We start from the raw sequence: 17,047 nt of genomic DNA, 5'->3' as shown, positions 1-17,047 counted from the left end.
GTTTTGTGGCCGTCTCTCTCTTTCGCTCCCAAGAAACTTCCCATAAGGACAAATTTCCCTGCCGAGAAATGTTACGAGTCAGGTTAAAGATTATTTGGAAAGGAAATAGTTTTTTGCGTGCCGTAGGATTATTTGCAGCACATTCCAGTGTGACACGGAAATAACCTTCCTCGCTTGTCTGTGCGGCCCCGGCGTCGCTTTCGGGAATTAGAAGGGACCCGCTCCGCAAAATGACCGCCTTCTCACTGTAGCGCCCACTGTTGGCTCTCTTTCTACCTTTTGTTGTGAGCTGGAAAACGACTGTCACCACTGCTGCTGCAGAAGAAGGAAGAGGAGGGAACGTGTGCGTGAAGGAGACTTTGTTCATGTGCGTCTTGTTGTGCAACTTTGTTTTTACTGACTGTAGCTGAATGCATGTCTGTGTATCAATCAGAGTATGAGAGAGAGAGAGAGAGAGAGAGAGCGGTCGGGCCGGCAGCCCACATCAGGCTGTGGGAAATGCAGTTCTGCCTTCCTGTCCCTTCAAAGAAACTCCGCTCTCCAGCAAAATGGCAGGAAGCTTCCCCGGCCCTCCGGTAGACAGGCACAGAACAACACAGACGGCCAGCCTCACCACATCTCCGTCTGACTCTGCCCCTCTCGATGTGCATTGAACTGGCACCGGTTACCGGCTGTGGAATTTAGCTTTTTTCTTTTTGGGACCAGAGAGAGAAAAGGGAAAAGAGATTTGTTTTGCTTTCCTCGTCCAATATATGGCTATTAATGTGTCCCACAAGATGGAAAAGCGTGTTCACTGATTCTTTAGGCACTTGAATCCCAAAGTAGACTGAAGGGGGAGACATTAGCCACATTATACCTACTTGATGACACCTTTTGAACATGGAAGCCAAGTGGTATCTAGCTCTCTCCGTCTCTTAGCCACCGTGTGTGTGTGTGTGTGTGTGTGTGTGTGTGTGTGTGTGTGTGTTGGGGCGGGGGGTCAGTGCTGGCCACGGGTAACTAGCAGCAATTTATCTTAATGACAGAGGTCACAGTGGGCTGCTGTAGTGTGGTGAGAATGCCCCGCGACTGTCTGTCTCTTCCCCTGCTTAACGACTCCTGGAGAACCAAGAGAAGGGCTCCCCTTGCACGTTTAAGGGGAGAGAGTGATGTATTAACAAACATGTTCCATATATATATATATATATATATATATATATATATATATATATATATATATATATATATATATATATATATATATATATAACAGTCCTTTCTGTCACAAGTGGTTGCACCGATGCATTTCAGGGCTTTCAGGAATGCGTGTTTTGTCACTTGGCTCTTCTCCAGATAGCGTGGTCTAGATGCAGACATATTTAGTTATGGTTAGCATCCGTAAATCTTCACTGCGCTCCAACAAGAAGCTAAAATCTCCTGCTTTCCGTCCGCCACTTTGCTCCCCTCATCCCAAAACCTCCCGTTGGCATCTGGCTCTTAGCTCCACCGACGCTGGAGCTGCGAAGAAAATTAAGTTTGAGTCGGATTTTTGTCAATACAGAATGCAGAGGCAGCAAAGTAGCGTCGGGCTAATATTTCCATCATCAGCGGTGCTGAACAAGTGTTCACCATTGACTTATTGATCGCACCGTGTAATATATCATTATACAGTGAGGGGCTGACGCTGGATTCGATCTCTGATTCGACCCGCTCCGTGGCCCCCCATCTGTCTCTCTTTCTCACATAACCGTCCATCTATCTTCTTTCATCAGCTCTTGACGTTTCTTCTTCTTTCTTTTTTTTTTTTTGTTTTTATCATTCTACAATCTCGCTGCTGTTCGTCTCCTCCTTTTCCGATCGCATCTGGCCCGCTTCCCTCCCCTGGATCGGGGGGCTCCCGCTCTTGGCTTTTTTGGCAGCGAGCACCGAGTCGCAGCAAAGGGGGACAGGGCAGAAGATTGTAGTGGCGTATTAATGAAATTAGCTCCGTAGTTGGTTTGGGAGTATCAGGCGCCAGGCACCAGGGCTGGGCCGGGGTTAATTAGCTGGCAGCAGGCCTCTAATTGGGTCAGGACCGTGTCAGGCCTCTGGCTCTGGCCCTACAGGGATTGGATTACACTGTCGGGGGACAGACAGCAGGGGGAGGGAGAGAGGGTGTACGGTGGGGTGGGGGGAGAGTTCGTAGTAGAGGAGGAGGGAGGGTTCGAGAGGGAGCTGGAGGGCGCAGTGGATGTGGTAGATGGGGGGGAGAGAGGAGGGACAGGGGAGTGTAGCTTAATCTGCCAGCAGGAGGTAAGGACGGGAGGAGGAGACGAGGAGGGCTGGCCGGGTGAACACCGCAGTTAGACTGGATTGGATTTAGGCGGGTGGAGGGAGCGAAGGGCAGGTGGTGAAGCTTGATATGTGTATCCATAGTAACAGCGGAGTGGTGTGACACCACATGGGATTTGCTTGTGTTTTTGGGGTGTGGTCTCAACGTAGTCCTGGTCCTCGTCGGCCCACAAGTTTTTGTTGTCTTAGTTTATTCACAGCGCAGTTCAAATTCAATGTACAAGCACAACCCTCAGACATCACAGAGACATGGGAAAAGGGGCACTAGTCTTATTTATTTCAGTGCATTTTAATCCAGATTTTATTTTATATCTCACATATTCATAAAAGGATCCCAAATGTTCTGCGGTTTGGTTTTCATGTGACGTGTTCTGAGGCTCCCTTTGTTTGGCCCTTAGCTTCACATGATAAGACCGTTGACTGGTTTTGACTGATATCCAACTGAACGAATCTTGAAGGCCAATTTATTTTCAGCAACCTAACGAGTTAGATGTACAGAATCCCTCTAAACTTCCCATAATTCATGTTACATGCATGGTTTATGGCATCCAGTTTGTCCACATTCATGACCAACGGTCATGCATTTCCCTTTAGCCACATTTAGCTTATAATGTAAGCCATAAGTGTTATGTTGGAACGAGACAGACCTCCAAAGCCCTCACAAAATCCTAATTATTCATTTTCTTGGCTTTGCTTCATAGGGTATGGCAGCGGTATTTAGAAACAGGGATTTTCTATATGCAGCTCTAAATGTTATGAACTCGGCCACCTCTCTCGGTAAAGCCACATCGCTGGGCTTTAGGGAGTTTGGATTGTTGCAGGGGGACAGACGGCCTCGCCATTCCTGTTTGACATCTGTTTCCCGGCCTTCCTTTTCGATAATGAATCTTTTTTTGTATTCCGATCATGTCTGTGTTGTAACTGCTTTTCAAATATGATCGTGATCAGATGGTTCCCTCGGCGAGTACAGAGAGATAGAGATGTCGGAGAGAGTCAGTGGAGTCAAATATCACACAGGGGCTTTCCTTAAGGAGCCGAGATCTTCATAATCCAGGCATAAACAAAGGGATTACCCCAACTGACATGTCTCTTAATACAGAAACAATAGTATCTACCTGCTTAATATGGGATTTTCAGCTTTACAGTTTTCACCCTTCAAGAATTAGATTAAATACACACAACATTCGGTCCTGTTTGGCCACAGAGATCCTGAGATAAGGGCTTTAACCCATCTTCAAACATGACATCGGAGTCTGGAGGCTTAAGTATAATCTGCTCAACAGAAACGGATTGGTGGCAGGGTTTGAGCAATATTGCCATATATGAGCATTTGCGTCTTTTGCCAAAGGAGGTGGGGTTTGCTTCTGGGTGGTTGGTATCGCGGCCTTGACTGAGCAGCGGCCCTCGTTGGACTGGCACCTGTGGTGAGGAGGCCCACGTCTGAATTTAACCACGGCATCACTGCCGCCGCCACCGTGCTAATACCGGCACACTGTAGCCGGAGCCACCGCAGACCCCCTTCACTCTCCGTCTGGACCTTTTTTTTTTTTTTTACTTCACCACACATGTCTAATCCTCTGCACGTCTCACGCTCGCTTCCTTTTACTCTTCAGTTGCCCCACTTTCTCGACGCCATGACCAATTATAGGTCTTTGACTGTATCTGCGGTGCGGCGCGCTGGTCTCTTGGTAGGCACCGACTTGAGCCACAGCAGTCTGGAACAACTGCCCACCTAGTAAAGTACAGTTAAGTTGGGTCTGGTTCAGATTTAGTTTGTATCTCGCTATTAGTGTGTTTTAAACATCTTTTATTTTCCCGCGTGTCCATTTTCCCTTCTTTTTCCTCAACCTCTCTACCTAGTTAATTTCCTCATTAATTTCCTCATTGTTTGTTTACTCCGAGAATGTTAACAAGTGAAAAGCACTTTGTCTTGCAACACATGGGCTGTGTGGACAAAAACGTATGATTTGAATTGAAAGACGTCGATGTTTCTTTGATTCAACACTCAGGCGCCGAATGTCTTTTGACAGGCGGACGGTGACCACAGTGACCTATTTGCCAATACTTCCCCAGAGTGTTTCCCTTGTTCATCTGTTCTATTAGTTCCTCTTTAACACCTCTACAGGGCCTGACCTTTTTTTGGGGGGGGGGGGGCTGTACTAAAGGGTTACAGGTCAGGGTTCAGTCAGAGTACACATTAGCATAGAAAATGCTACTGGTTCAAATGGAGAACGAGCCAGTTTGTGATTGTTGTTGGCTCATCATGCAGACTTCAGCGCATGTTATTGTCTTTTACGCGGCAATTTTTTTATCCGGGTTTTACACGTATTGTTTGTAGGAAGTTGTCATTCATGTTTTATCGCAGCCTCGACTCAGCGGACCATGTGTTTTGGATTAATGGAGCGGCATTTTAACGCTGGTTGGTTACATTAAATTGACAAAGCAAGGAAACAAGACTGGGAAATATTTATAAGCCCAGCTTTTCATTATACAAAAGGGGCTTGGGAACAAGTGTCCGGCTGGAGTGCGAGACGACCGAGCTTGACTCTCCCACAGGGACTCTCTTGTAACCCTGGCCCCCCGACCCCGACACCCGACCCTGGACCTGGCCTTAGGTTCTCCTCACTCAGGGTCGTGACCCCGTGGTCAAACACCATAGTGTGCCTGTCGCCGGGTCGATGACAGCACCGACCCTTTTCTCATTCTGCCATTGTGCCAGATGACGTTAATTCCTCATCAGCTGGACATGGAAGGAACCACTTCAACAGCAAACCCCGGATCAGATTGCTCCCCATTTGCTCTCTGTGGCCATTTGAGGGCCGAGGAGCACCTGATGTGGTGTTGGCTGGGAGCTGACCGAGACCAACTGCCGGGCCTATTTGTCATCTTTTGTGCCATTGTGTGAGATGGAGTGTAAATCACTTGTTCTCACAATTTCTCTTTCTTTCTTGTTCTCACAATTTCTCTTTTCTCTCTTGCTCTCTCTCGCTCTCTTTCACTCTCTTTCTTGATAATTCTTCATCACTCTCTCATCAACGGTCCAGTCAATAAGGGCACACGCTTTATTTAAACAACCAGCAGATTAGAGACAGATTTAGGAGTATTGATCCCCAGGCGGATCCACTCTGCTGAAAAGGTCTTTATCCTAGTGAATACAATCTTTTTAAAGACTTGTATTGATTAGGGAAGAGTTAATAACCCTCTGAATTGATTGGGCTGCTTTCTTGTATTCTGCCAGTAAGCGGACATATTATAAAAAGATTGATATCTTTCATAATACGTCCGCTTACACTAAATAAGGGAAAAAAGGGACATGACAAGCTTTGCTTTGGATTTCTTTACATTCTGGTAAACAATAAGATATACACCATATATATATATCAGTATCTTTTAATGATCCATGTTGTGGAGGTTCTCACTTGAATACAAGAGAGGCATTTTTAACAATATTACTGTGTCAAATGCAATCCCGGTAGTTTGGGTTCTCACTTCTTTGTCCCGTCCTCTCTCAGATAAGGAGAGCCTGATCACGGAGAGTGGCAAGCTCCACACCTTGGATATCCTGTTGAGTCGGCTAAAGGTCCACGGACACAGAGTCCTCATCTACTCCCAAATGACCCGCATGATAGACCTACTGGAGGTACACACTCACACTCACACTCTCTCTCTTTCTCAAAAAAAAGGAAACTCTTGTTCTCTGAAAACACATCTTTAATTTGTCATTTGCATATACGCGTGTTGCTCCAACCGGTCGTCTTCCACTAGCGAGGTATCGAGCTCCGGTACCTCTAATCAGCCCACCTGTCCCTCGTTAGCGGACTCATTAGACGACTAATTAACAGGTCAGGGCTAATTAGCGGGGTCTCATCTGCAGGCGAGGCAGCCAGATGGGAGGGATGACTGGAAGGAATGAGAAAAGAAGCAGGCTTAAGGGTAGAGGCGGCTGATGGGAGTGGCAAGGGCCTTGGGGTGAGAGGAGGGAGAAAATCTGCAGGAGACAAAGGTAGTTTTTAGAGAGGGGAACAAATGAGGAAAGATCTGCATGAAGCCAGAAATGACATGAGGGACGTTAATTACTTCAATCTACAGAGGATAAGTGATCTAAGATGCTTGGATGGGCACAAAGTCGACACGAATACATCACCATGTTGTTGAGGTAATTCGAGTTGAAGTTCAAAGTGTTTGTTTAAATCTGCTTCACCGCAAAGGATAATAACGGCGCAGAGCAATTCTGCCTGTGATCAAGTGTCGACAGCCTAGGTGCAATACTCTATTGTTGCCTCCATAATTGTTGCAAACATCACTGTGGAGCCAAACGCCTCCGGCATGATGTCACTGGGAACTCCTTCCCCATTCACACGGTGCAGCGCCGTTTCCACCGGCCAAATCTTTTGATGGCAGATGGACCCAGCCCAGGTGGTTAAGGACCGTCTTCCTGTGTGTCTGGAAAACAGTGGGATTGCCTTGTGTTTTAAGGTCGTAGGAAAACAGCAATGGGAGGAGTGTTCAAGACGGCTTTGATAATGCCGGCGATTTAAATTCTGCGCACGGCCCAAAAAACCCACTTCTTCTTATTGCCAGTTGTGTGCTTCTTAAAGTGTTTTTTTGGCGTCGAAATAGGGATCAGTTGCACAAGTGAATAGTTGCGGTCAAGATTTATACCGGATTATGTATAAATGTAGTAATTTGGGTTTTTGTTAAAACTGACAGCAACTATAAGCTCATTTATGAGTAACTTTTAATCAGGTTTTACTCAAATCACTACCACACCTACAACATGAACAGGTCACTAAATCATCACAATGAAAAACACACTTGCTATTGCTATGACAGCACACAAAGACGGCTTTAAAACAAGTGTGATGGTCAAGTTTGTTCATGAGGACCAGTGCTGTTGATGTGTTTATTGACAGTGAGACAGAATACTTACGATGTGTTCTGCTGAGACGAGCAATATGATGACATACAGTATATTGAGTATTTAATTCATACAGGAGATTATAAACATGTGGTTATTTTGTACTGATGGGGTTAATGTTCTTTTCACTGACGGCCCCAAATCATGTGTTCCCCTACTCTGGCTTCAGTTTTCCTACAAACATATTATCTTTCCTATTGGTCGGGGATTAAAATTCTGCAGATGGAGTTGATTTCCCGAACACGAGACCGTGACTAAGAGAGAAAAAAGAGTGAAGGAGAGGCTGATGCTAATCTCTGTCATTAGCGTCATTGTTTTCGTCGCCGGTCGGCCGCCCGGTTCTCCTGGTGACATCACGTAGCCGGGTGATGGATTGCCGAGATCCGGGTGGCCCCGAAGAAAAATAACATTGTTGAATTTCTCCTGGCAGCAGCCTATAGCGGAGCAGCAGCAGCCAAGTCGCTGCCCTCCCCGCTTGAGTTGTGTGTCTGTGGCTGCTGAGACGGCACTGCAAGACTGCGGCTCAGAGAGCAGAGAACGCCCACAAAGAACCCGCTGGTACCGCAGCCAGAAAATCAGCAGCAGATTTGTGTTCATGAAGTGTGCTACAGGGACCCATTACGCAATAGAAAGCATGGATGAGACTGCGGTGGTTTCATGATGCATTCAGACTTCTGCTACACTGTGATTGAAACAAAAGTGTGCGTCCATGGGTAGTGGAGTTTTTATGGCTGGATGGCGTTGCCACTTTGAACAGTCTTCTGTCATGGTCCAATGCATAATGCCTGTAGCTCAGGGGGATGAGTGGTCGTCCCGCAACCATAAGGTAGCCGGTTTGATCCCCACTCCCCCCATAGCTCACATGTCGAAGTGTCCCTGAGCAAGACACTGAACCCTCAACTGCTCCTCGGGCGCCTCACAGGGCTGCCCACTGCTCCCTATCCAGCAGTGGGCAGAATTTCCCCAAGGGGATTAATAAAGTGCATGTTTCTTTTCTTTTTCTTTCTTTATACACTTTCTTTAACACTCAATACAGCAATTTTGTAATCTTAATTTTAATTCCAATATTTACCTTAAGTTTATTGTAATTTTGTGTGGAAGGAGGTACTAGCAAAGTAAGTTTTTCATTGTACGGAGTAACTGTCTGTTATCTGTGCATATAAAAATATCTTGAATTTTCAGGCAGCAGTCTGAACTGGGGCGCTGTTCTTCGACATGACCGGCCCAGAAGGAGTTTAAAGGAATACTCCACCAATTTAGCATCGCACTATAATATTGCGGGACTCACGGCAAACAGTACGAAATCAAAAGGATCAAAATTAATAACGCACAACCAGCGATGTCGTCTTTTGTGTTCCTTGCATTTTTCTTTCTTGTAAAAAAAAAACCTCGTCGCCTACGTTACTCACAAAGCATCTCGGCAGCTGTCGGGTTTTATTATCCGCAAATGTACCGCTGTGAGACCCGAGTGACTCATGGTATGAAGCTCTAAAGGCTTCATACGATGTTGTTGTACTCCTCAAGTCTTTGATGAGTATAATCAGTGGAGTCCTTTAAGTTAATTCAGCACTCAAACATGATGTTCTGTTGTTTTGGATGGCTGGTAGAATAAGTCGGTACTGTGCATATTATGGCACTGAAAACAGTTTGGACACACTGAAGAGAAATTCAACTCACACGGTTCGCTGGCAAATATGTATCCACAGTGCATGCTAGTTTCTTTTTCTGTCGTATTTTTGAGCAGTTGTCGAGTTGGGAACAGACTGTTCACTGTGTTCCCAAGAAGTGCAATAAATACACACAGCGTTTCTTTGGGGGCTCATTATTGTTTGGGAAGTTGAGAACAAACTGCCGGCCACGCCTTGCTTTTCCTAAGAGCCCAACTCTGACGGTTTTAAGTACAATTGCCATTTCAGCAAAGATGAAAAATAAGAGGAAATGTCGTCACGCTTTTAAACAAATATCTGTGCTGCCATGCCTCTCCTCCTCCCATACATCATTCCAAGTTTGTTGTTGTTGTCAGATATCGCAGCCATACATATTTAGTTTTCACTAAATATGTTCTATAATGGGCTGCTGACAGTTGGTTGAACAACATTAACATTTTGAACAGTTAAAGGTTCAACCTTCCTATGGAACACGTTACAAAATCTGTGAAAAACTGCAGAAATAAAGCAGTGTCACTTATGATTAACGCCAACCCAAACAACATAGGAGGGGAAATTGCCAGCTGTTGGGGTAAAGATTTTCAGTGCGGCAGCACTCTCGGCGAAAGTCCACACCAGGACTCGACCAGCTTTAAATCCTGTCAGCTGAAGGTTGCAGATCTACTTCTCAAACCTTTTTTTTTCTGATGATTTGGGCAGATGATTTTACATTAGGTATAGGCTGAGTAAAGCTTTTTCGTTGGAGCAACAGTATCTGCAATATCCTGCTGGCGAGCCATCAAAACCCAATTCAACAAGGTTAGCAGCATTTTGGCGCGCAGCGGGCTAATGGTCCCTAATGTAGTGTTCACTCAGAGCAGATGGGGCTGCTGGGAACAGAGCCAGGAGGGCAAGCCCTGCCGGGACCCAGGGCCTCCCGAGAGCCATGACGGGGGTTTGGAGGGTCACAGAAAACATACCGTCAAATCACTGATATCATTGTTAACGATTGCGAGAGGTGAGTCGTGACGGGCGCCAGTATTTGTGGCTGGTTCATCGGGTTTTGGGGGGCACTGACATGTTGGAGTGAGCGGGTCGGGGGTTCAGGGCAGTGCTTAAAGAGAGATCAACATGTCACCTCATCACTGCTGTTGCACTTAAAGAACCCCTCCCACACACACACACACACACACACACACACACACACAGTTTAGCAGACATTGGGGAGGGGGGGTTGAGTATCAAATTCTGCATTTCTCAGTGTCTCTGGGCTGAGATTGAGGTTTCAACTCCAGCAAATGTGCATAAGAAATGTGGGATTTTGATATTTTGGACTCAAGGTTTCTGTCAGACAGATTTTCTTACATTGAAGATTAGTATTTATTTTGACCGGGCTCAGCAAGTAGACCTGCAGGATGTATTTGATCCTCAGAGAAAGACCCATGTAGCTGTGCATGTTTGAAAACGTATTAACTTCAGAAAAACATTTTCAGATTCCAGTTTCTTCAAGAAGTTTGTTGGGTTCAAAATCTAAACTAAAGGCGATCCAAGAAGGTTTAGTTCAAATCCATGACTTCAAAAACCTTATTCATGAACTCCAAGCAGCACTGGATCCAGTTTTTTTTTGTAGACTGTACTATACCGAGCTCTGGCAAACGAAAGAATAACTGGGCGGATGAGTTTTAACATAAAATAATTGTCTCATCGGTTTTCTTAATTATTTTCTCCTCCCTCTCTCCAGGAGTACATGGTTTATCGTAAGCACACCTACATGCGCCTCGACGGATCCTCCAAGATTTCTGAGCGCAGAGACATGGTGGCGGACTTCCAGAGCCGGTGAGTGAAGCTAGATAGGTGTGTGTGTGTGTGTCTGTGTGTGTGTCTGTGTGTGGCTTTATGCCACCAACTAACTGTAAATCCGCTATTTTGTATATTGCAGCAATCGATGAATGGTTTAATCTTACACGTGCACGTCTAAATATGTTTGTGCTTCCTCGTGAGTCCACATGCTCTGGTTTACATTAGTGTACAGTTCTTGTCTTTTGGGGGGTGCAGTGTAGGAGGAGGAGTTTGGGGTTTATTGACCACTCTACGACTGGCATCAAGTACAAGTTTCATTTCAGTTTTGCTGACAGGCTGAAAGCTCGGGCTGACATCTTTTGAGAATAGTTCCTCGATTACACTGTAACTTAATTTAGTTCCATGATACTGTATATGTACATTTCTACTCGCACAGTTGTAAATTATATCTTTCCATTTTGTTCTGTGTTCCTCCCCCTTCTGCAGGACGGACATCTTTGTCTTCCTGCTGAGTACGAGGGCCGGCGGGCTCGGCATCAACCTGACTGCTGCTGACACCGTGAGTCACCGACACGCTGAGGGAAAAACACTTCCTGAATAATGCAGTGTGCATTCCCTGCCAAGTGCTTTTCTTTTACTAACAGACTCAGAAAGTCTGTGACGACCAGTGTTTCAGTATTAATAATATGTGTGTGTGTGTGTGTGTGTGTGTGTGTGTGTGTGTGTGTGTGTGTGTGTGTGTGTTTGTGTTTATCAGCATGATCTCCCTTTGTGTCCCTAAAACCCTGTTTAAGTGGGATTAGCTTTCATGACAATGAGTTCGAAGTGACTGTTAACGCGGTACATCTGTCTCGTTCAAGCGGAGTTCACTTGGGATAACACACCCCCTGTAATTGGTCCCAGGAATTACAGAGAAGGGGAGGAGTGTCCGCCTGTCGTCACGCAAATTGAACCAATGTGATAAACGATAACAATACAGCACGGGGGAAAAAAGTAAAAATTGAGATGTTTTCCTACAGGTCATCTTCTACGACAGCGACTGGAACCCCACGGTGGACCAGCAGGCCATGGACAGAGCTCACAGGCTGGGGCAGACCAAGCAGGTCACCGTCTACCGCCTCATCTGTCAGGGGTCAATCGAGGAGAGGATCCTGCAGCGGGCCAAGGAGAAGAGCGAGGTCTGAAACACTAGCGCTCATTCAGCCAGCGCGCAAAATATGACATCGGTTTCAAAAGTACACAAGTAAATGAATCAATTATTTGTTTTTATGAAATAAGATCCAAAGGGTGGTGATCTCTGGAGGCAACTTCAAACCAGACACACTCAAACCCAAAGAGGTGGTCGGTCTGCTGTTGGACGACGATGAGCTGGAGAAGAAACGTGAGTATTTTAGGGCCCTTTGTCTTGATTTAACTCAGTTTTCTTGTGCTCACCCTCACTATGAGCAAGGGAAAAACAAAACAATAAAAAACAAACATTGTGTCTTCTCCCGTAGTGCGTCAGAGACAGGATGAGAAGAGGCAGCTGGAAGAGTACAGTAAAGTGAAGGAGCGCAAGAGGAAGAGGGACAAGTATGCCGAGAAGGTACAGTACAACATGATCATCAGGAACCGGTCGAGCAAAGATGTGTAGAGCAAGAAGGGAGGGCAGAACAAAGGTGTGAAATGTAAACAAAATGAGGTGAGAAGGGATGGAATGAGCTCAAGGAGGAAAAAAAGAAGAGACTCCAAACATTCACTAGAAGAACACCAGGGGGGGGGGGGGGGGTGTGTATTTCTTAAATATAGAAAAAAAAAAAAAAAATCAGTCACCAAAAACGATAAGATTGAGAATGGAGAGCATATTTCGTGGAAAATTCAACCTTTCTTTTGAGAATTCGTTTAGCGAGTTCAAACAGTGCGAGTTGTGTTAACATCGGTTCCCTCATCAGCAGAAGAAAAACGAGGAGTCCGATACCAAGAAGAAGAAAGAGGTGAACCTGGTCATATCTCACGCGCCCTCGGCAGACAACTCCAACCTCTCTGCCGATGGAGACGACTCCTTCATCAGCGTTGAAATGGACTCGGCCATGCCCAGTCCCTTTAGTGAGGTGAGGGAATCCAGGGGGGGAGAAGCAGAAGGGTGTGAGTGTCCTTTTTATGAAAAGGAAGGAAGTGGAAGAGGGTGGAAACACTGTGAATGGCTGACTTGATGTTACAGAGAGTGCTAATGGCTGCTCTATCAGGATACTTTGGCGTGAATCCACATCCTTTTGTTGGTGATTGATTCCTCTGTTTCCATGTTTTACTTTCTTCTTACATTCAACCCCCTGCTTCCCCGCCTTAATCTGATCACTTCTTCCTCTCTTCATCCTCACGTTCTACATCCTATATTCCATCCTTCCTTCTCTTCTTCCTGTGCCTCCCTTCCTTCTCCTCGTTGCTCCTTACATCGATCTCCATTGTTTACCTTTGCTGTACCGGTCCCTCGTCCCCTGTGGTGCTGACCCCCTGCCCGTATGTCTCTGTGTGCTTCTGTGCACGGCCAGATCTCCCTGAGCAGCGAGCTCCAGCCCGGCTCGTTGCCCCCGGACGCGGACGAGAGCAGCTGCGACATGCTGGTCATCGTGGACGACCCGGTGTCCTCTGCGCCGCAGTCTCGCGCCACCAACTCCCCGTCCTCCGTGTCGGGATCCGTCTCTGACAACATGAACGGTGAGCTGGAGAACAGGTTTCTGAGTGAGTGAAACACTTCTCTGTATAGCTGCTAGTGCCTTATTTCAGGATCGTGCACAGATGATTGAAAATGGGATATCGTCTTGTTCGTTTCCCCCCGAAAATATGTTGAAGCTAAACTTTACTTTAAGCTTCAGCATTTGCAGTCCATAAAATATGAAATAAGCTCTTATTATTATAGCGCTAACATTTGGTCTGTCCTCTTGATTGCTGTTCAATTACAATATGCAATGATAATCTGGGGGAAATTGTATAATGCATACTCAAATAGTCATTTCTGTCATGAAAATTGTCACATTTACACGGTGGTGGAAGTAACTAAGTTACTCAAGTGCGGGTCATTTAGTACAGTTTTTATTCTACTCAGGGAAATATTGCACTTTTTCGTGCACTACATTTAACTGACATCTATGATCACTGTTTCATTTGCAGATTTAAATTGTATTATACAAAATTTATGATTTTTTTTTTTATTATTTTTTTTTTTGCAGAAAAAGTATATTCAGGTGTTCAAATTGGCTCCAAACAATAAAATGCTGCACTATAACACTGTTTTGCCTCCTATAGGGACATCACTTTTACAATCTGTCACAGCTGGTACACGCCGCCAAAATGCTCATGCTCGACAGTTTCCTAATTTCCGATAATCTCGGTACATTCAATCTGTCAATCCAAAAGCTCCAAATGTGCCAAATAAAGCACAAGCTGTGCGTTATCTCTGAGAACGGCTCGAACGGTGAGTGGAAAAGCAATTCTGTGCGACTCCCATGGAGGTCATTCCAACACACAGAAGTCCTGCTCGTTATGTTCTCCTCACAATCGGGACTCTGTGTTTTAATAGGCGCGCGTCCAAAGAGCCGAGTTCCCTCACATGTACCATGCAGGTGATTATTTAGATTTATGAGCGGGGTTTTATTTTGCATTGGACGCAATGTCTCAGTATGTTCTGTACGATGTGATCCAGATAGTTTACGTCACTCGTACAGTATATCTGTACTTTGGACGCGCTGCAATAAGGTAATCCCTCCTAAATACACGCTGCACTGTTGAAACCCATTTCGTTTGCCGCCATGTCAGGAGGCTCCTGCCAGGGAGATTATTAACAGAGCCCAGCGGTCTGGGAGAAAGTTAGTGCTGTCGGAGATGTGCATGGCGTCGTGATGACAGGTTTGAAAGAGGGGAGGAAGGTTAGAATGAGGGAGCAATTGTGAAAAGGGAGGACGGGTAAGATTTAGTGGGTAAGAGAGAAGGATTTGTGGAGGGTTTCATCTGTGGCTGGGTGTCGGTGATGGATTAGGCCCATCTCTCCTCAGAGAAGGGTCGTTTATACAGCGTTTGAATGGGAACATGCAAAGGAAAGGCATACCGGTGGAGAGACTAGGGAGTCAGAAAAGGGAGAGACGGTGCTGGAGGGATTAGGCACATTACCAGTGAGGCAAACACTGGCTCTAGTTCTGCAAAAGGTTTGGAAAATGAGAGCAATATTCTTGTTTTTGCCATAGCCTGTACTTGGGGTAAAATTCTTCTATATTACAGGAACATTATTGTGTATGCCAAGCTTGCCAAATATACTTTATTTATGTATCCTCTGTCTATAATGTCCATTATATATTCAAAGAACTGGCACTATTACTGGGGGGGAGAAGAACTTCAGATTCTTGTTTTTACATTTGTGTGCTTGCCTTCCTTCCTCAGGTGTTTCGGCCTCGGAAACAATCAGTCCCGGCAGAGGCCGGTCCGGGCGGAGTCGGGGTCGGCCCAAAGGATCCGGGGGCGGGTCGAAGTCGGGAGGGAAAGGACGTGGGCGCAAGTCGACAGCGGGCAGTGCAGCGGCCATGGCGGGAGCGATGGCCGGTGCGGCGGCTGCTTCCGCGGCAGCGTATGCCGCGTACGGTTACAGTGTCTCTAAAGGTCAGTGAAGGTCACATACGCTTTCTCACTCTAGCGCGCCTTAGCACAGAACTCAAAAAGAATGGCCACAGGCATTTAAAGTCTGTTATCAGATCTATCTTGTTATGTGGTAGGTTCCACTCATAGTAACCGTGGCTATGTCCGTCCCACCTCCCAGCAGGCCTCGCTGCGTCCAGCCCCCTGCAGCCTTCCCTGGGCCGGTCCGGTACCAGCCCCGCCTTCAACCCCAGCAGTAGCTCCTCCCCCCAGGCCAAAGGAGGCGCCTCCACGCCGAGCCCCCACAAAAAGCTGGCCCACAGCCATCACCACAGCAGCCACAGCGCAGTCAGGAAGGGCAAGGGCCCCGGTGGTCCCGGGGCTCGATGATGCAGACTGAACACACACGAATGTGCCCTCACACTCACACACACACACACACACACACACAGATAACTGACCTTCTCTCACTGTGATCCCCACAGACTACGTATGCCTAAACTAATAGGGAATACAGTATATATATATGTATACACCTGGAGGACCATGCTGTGTCTGCTGGCTCAGCAACTAAAATGACCCTCTTCACACACACAAAGACACACACACACACACACACACACGCATGCACACACTCATTTGAAGATACAGTCCCTACCAGCCTCCACATTTCTTGGTTCAGTTTTATTTTAACCTGTCCGGGTCAGTGGACAAAATCCGCCTTGAGTATTTTTGTTTGCATAGCGACAAGAGTATTTCCAAGTGCTTTTTTTGAGAAGACGAGACTGTACCTTTTCCAATCGTGACAGGAGACTCTTTTAATTTGCTACCTGGCTGTGATGTTACAACATAAAGGTGAACCGACACATGTAGCTTCAAGGGCTTTGAGATGCTTTGCCAGTTTAGGGAGGCAAAGGAGTTACTGTCAAATGCACTGAGCCACGTCTTCCTTTTTTTATTTTATTTTCTGTGTTGTTGATTCTCACACATGTACATTAGGTTATTTAATTGTCGTGTAGATATGCTCAGTGCAAACCGGTGGACGGTTCTTCATTTCACAGAGCTGTGAACATGTTCCTCACCACCCCACACTTTACCAAACAATATGTCTACAGCTTTTCTACTAAAGCGCCTATTTTTGTAAGAGAGGATGCGTGTGAGTACCCACACCAACATGGCAGGTCTTAACGTTTTTGAAAATCTGTTGTCCATCAAAATGTTTTACCCGTACAGACGGAAATGAAAATCGATGATATATATTTTTTGTCCGATGGGAAAATGAATGAATGGATGATGTGAAAATCGTATTCCAAAACGAGGAGTACTGGTTGATCTGGCAAATGCTGCTAACAGTAAATTTATGAATTCACTCAGATTATTTGGTTTGTCTTTATTTAAGTTATTTGAGTTTATGTTTAAAAAACTAAACAAACGAGCAATTCATGATCGTTGGCGAATGGGGTATTCACCTGTAAAACTGTGTAAATTGTACTGAAGCCATTTTTATTTTTCCGAAAATTGTTTTTTGTGATGAGGAGTCTACAGTTCTCTTTGATGTCATTGATGTTTTAGGAAAAGTTTGCATCAGTGTCCTAAGTTGAGCACTACATCTGTTATAGGCTTGTTTGTTTTGTGTTAATAGTGTGACTAAAATTGGATGTTCTATATTGCTGTATATAATGATGAGAGCGACGTTTCCTTTGGCTTTTCCCTCATTTGCCTGTCTATTTTTATATGTCATGTGTACATATGAAGAAATGCGTCTGCCATT

At 45.7% G+C, this 17,047-nt stretch overlaps 1 protein-coding gene across 1 annotated transcript in view; it reads left to right on the top strand.

The window, feature by feature from the left end:
- The window catches only part of ino80 (INO80 complex ATPase subunit), a gene marked incomplete at both ends in the record, with an annotated part of 29,800 nt that extends 14,134 nt beyond the window's left edge, over nucleotides 1-15,666 (top strand). Inside the window, 10 exons of the mRNA XM_079216174.1 lie at nucleotides 5,823-5,950; nucleotides 10,616-10,710; nucleotides 11,161-11,233; nucleotides 11,694-11,852; nucleotides 11,953-12,055; nucleotides 12,171-12,259; nucleotides 12,606-12,764; nucleotides 13,203-13,368; nucleotides 15,085-15,300; nucleotides 15,458-15,666. Coding sequence (XP_079072300.1) covers nucleotides 5,823-5,950; nucleotides 10,616-10,710; nucleotides 11,161-11,233; nucleotides 11,694-11,852; nucleotides 11,953-12,055; nucleotides 12,171-12,259; nucleotides 12,606-12,764; nucleotides 13,203-13,368; nucleotides 15,085-15,300; nucleotides 15,458-15,666 — 1,397 coding nt within the window. The remainder of the gene's footprint in view (nucleotides 1-5,822; nucleotides 5,951-10,615; nucleotides 10,711-11,160; nucleotides 11,234-11,693; nucleotides 11,853-11,952; nucleotides 12,056-12,170; nucleotides 12,260-12,605; nucleotides 12,765-13,202; nucleotides 13,369-15,084; nucleotides 15,301-15,457) is intronic.
- Nucleotides 15,667-17,047: the final 1,381 nt, after the last annotated feature.

Source organism: Taurulus bubalis (assembly GCF_910589615.1).
Source record: "Taurulus bubalis genome assembly, chromosome: 3".
NCBI classification, from domain to species: Eukaryota; Metazoa; Chordata; class Actinopteri; order Perciformes; family Cottidae; genus Taurulus; species Taurulus bubalis.
The sequence above is the reverse complement of the archived record's forward strand: the minus strand, read 5'-3'. Positions and strand labels throughout refer to the sequence as shown.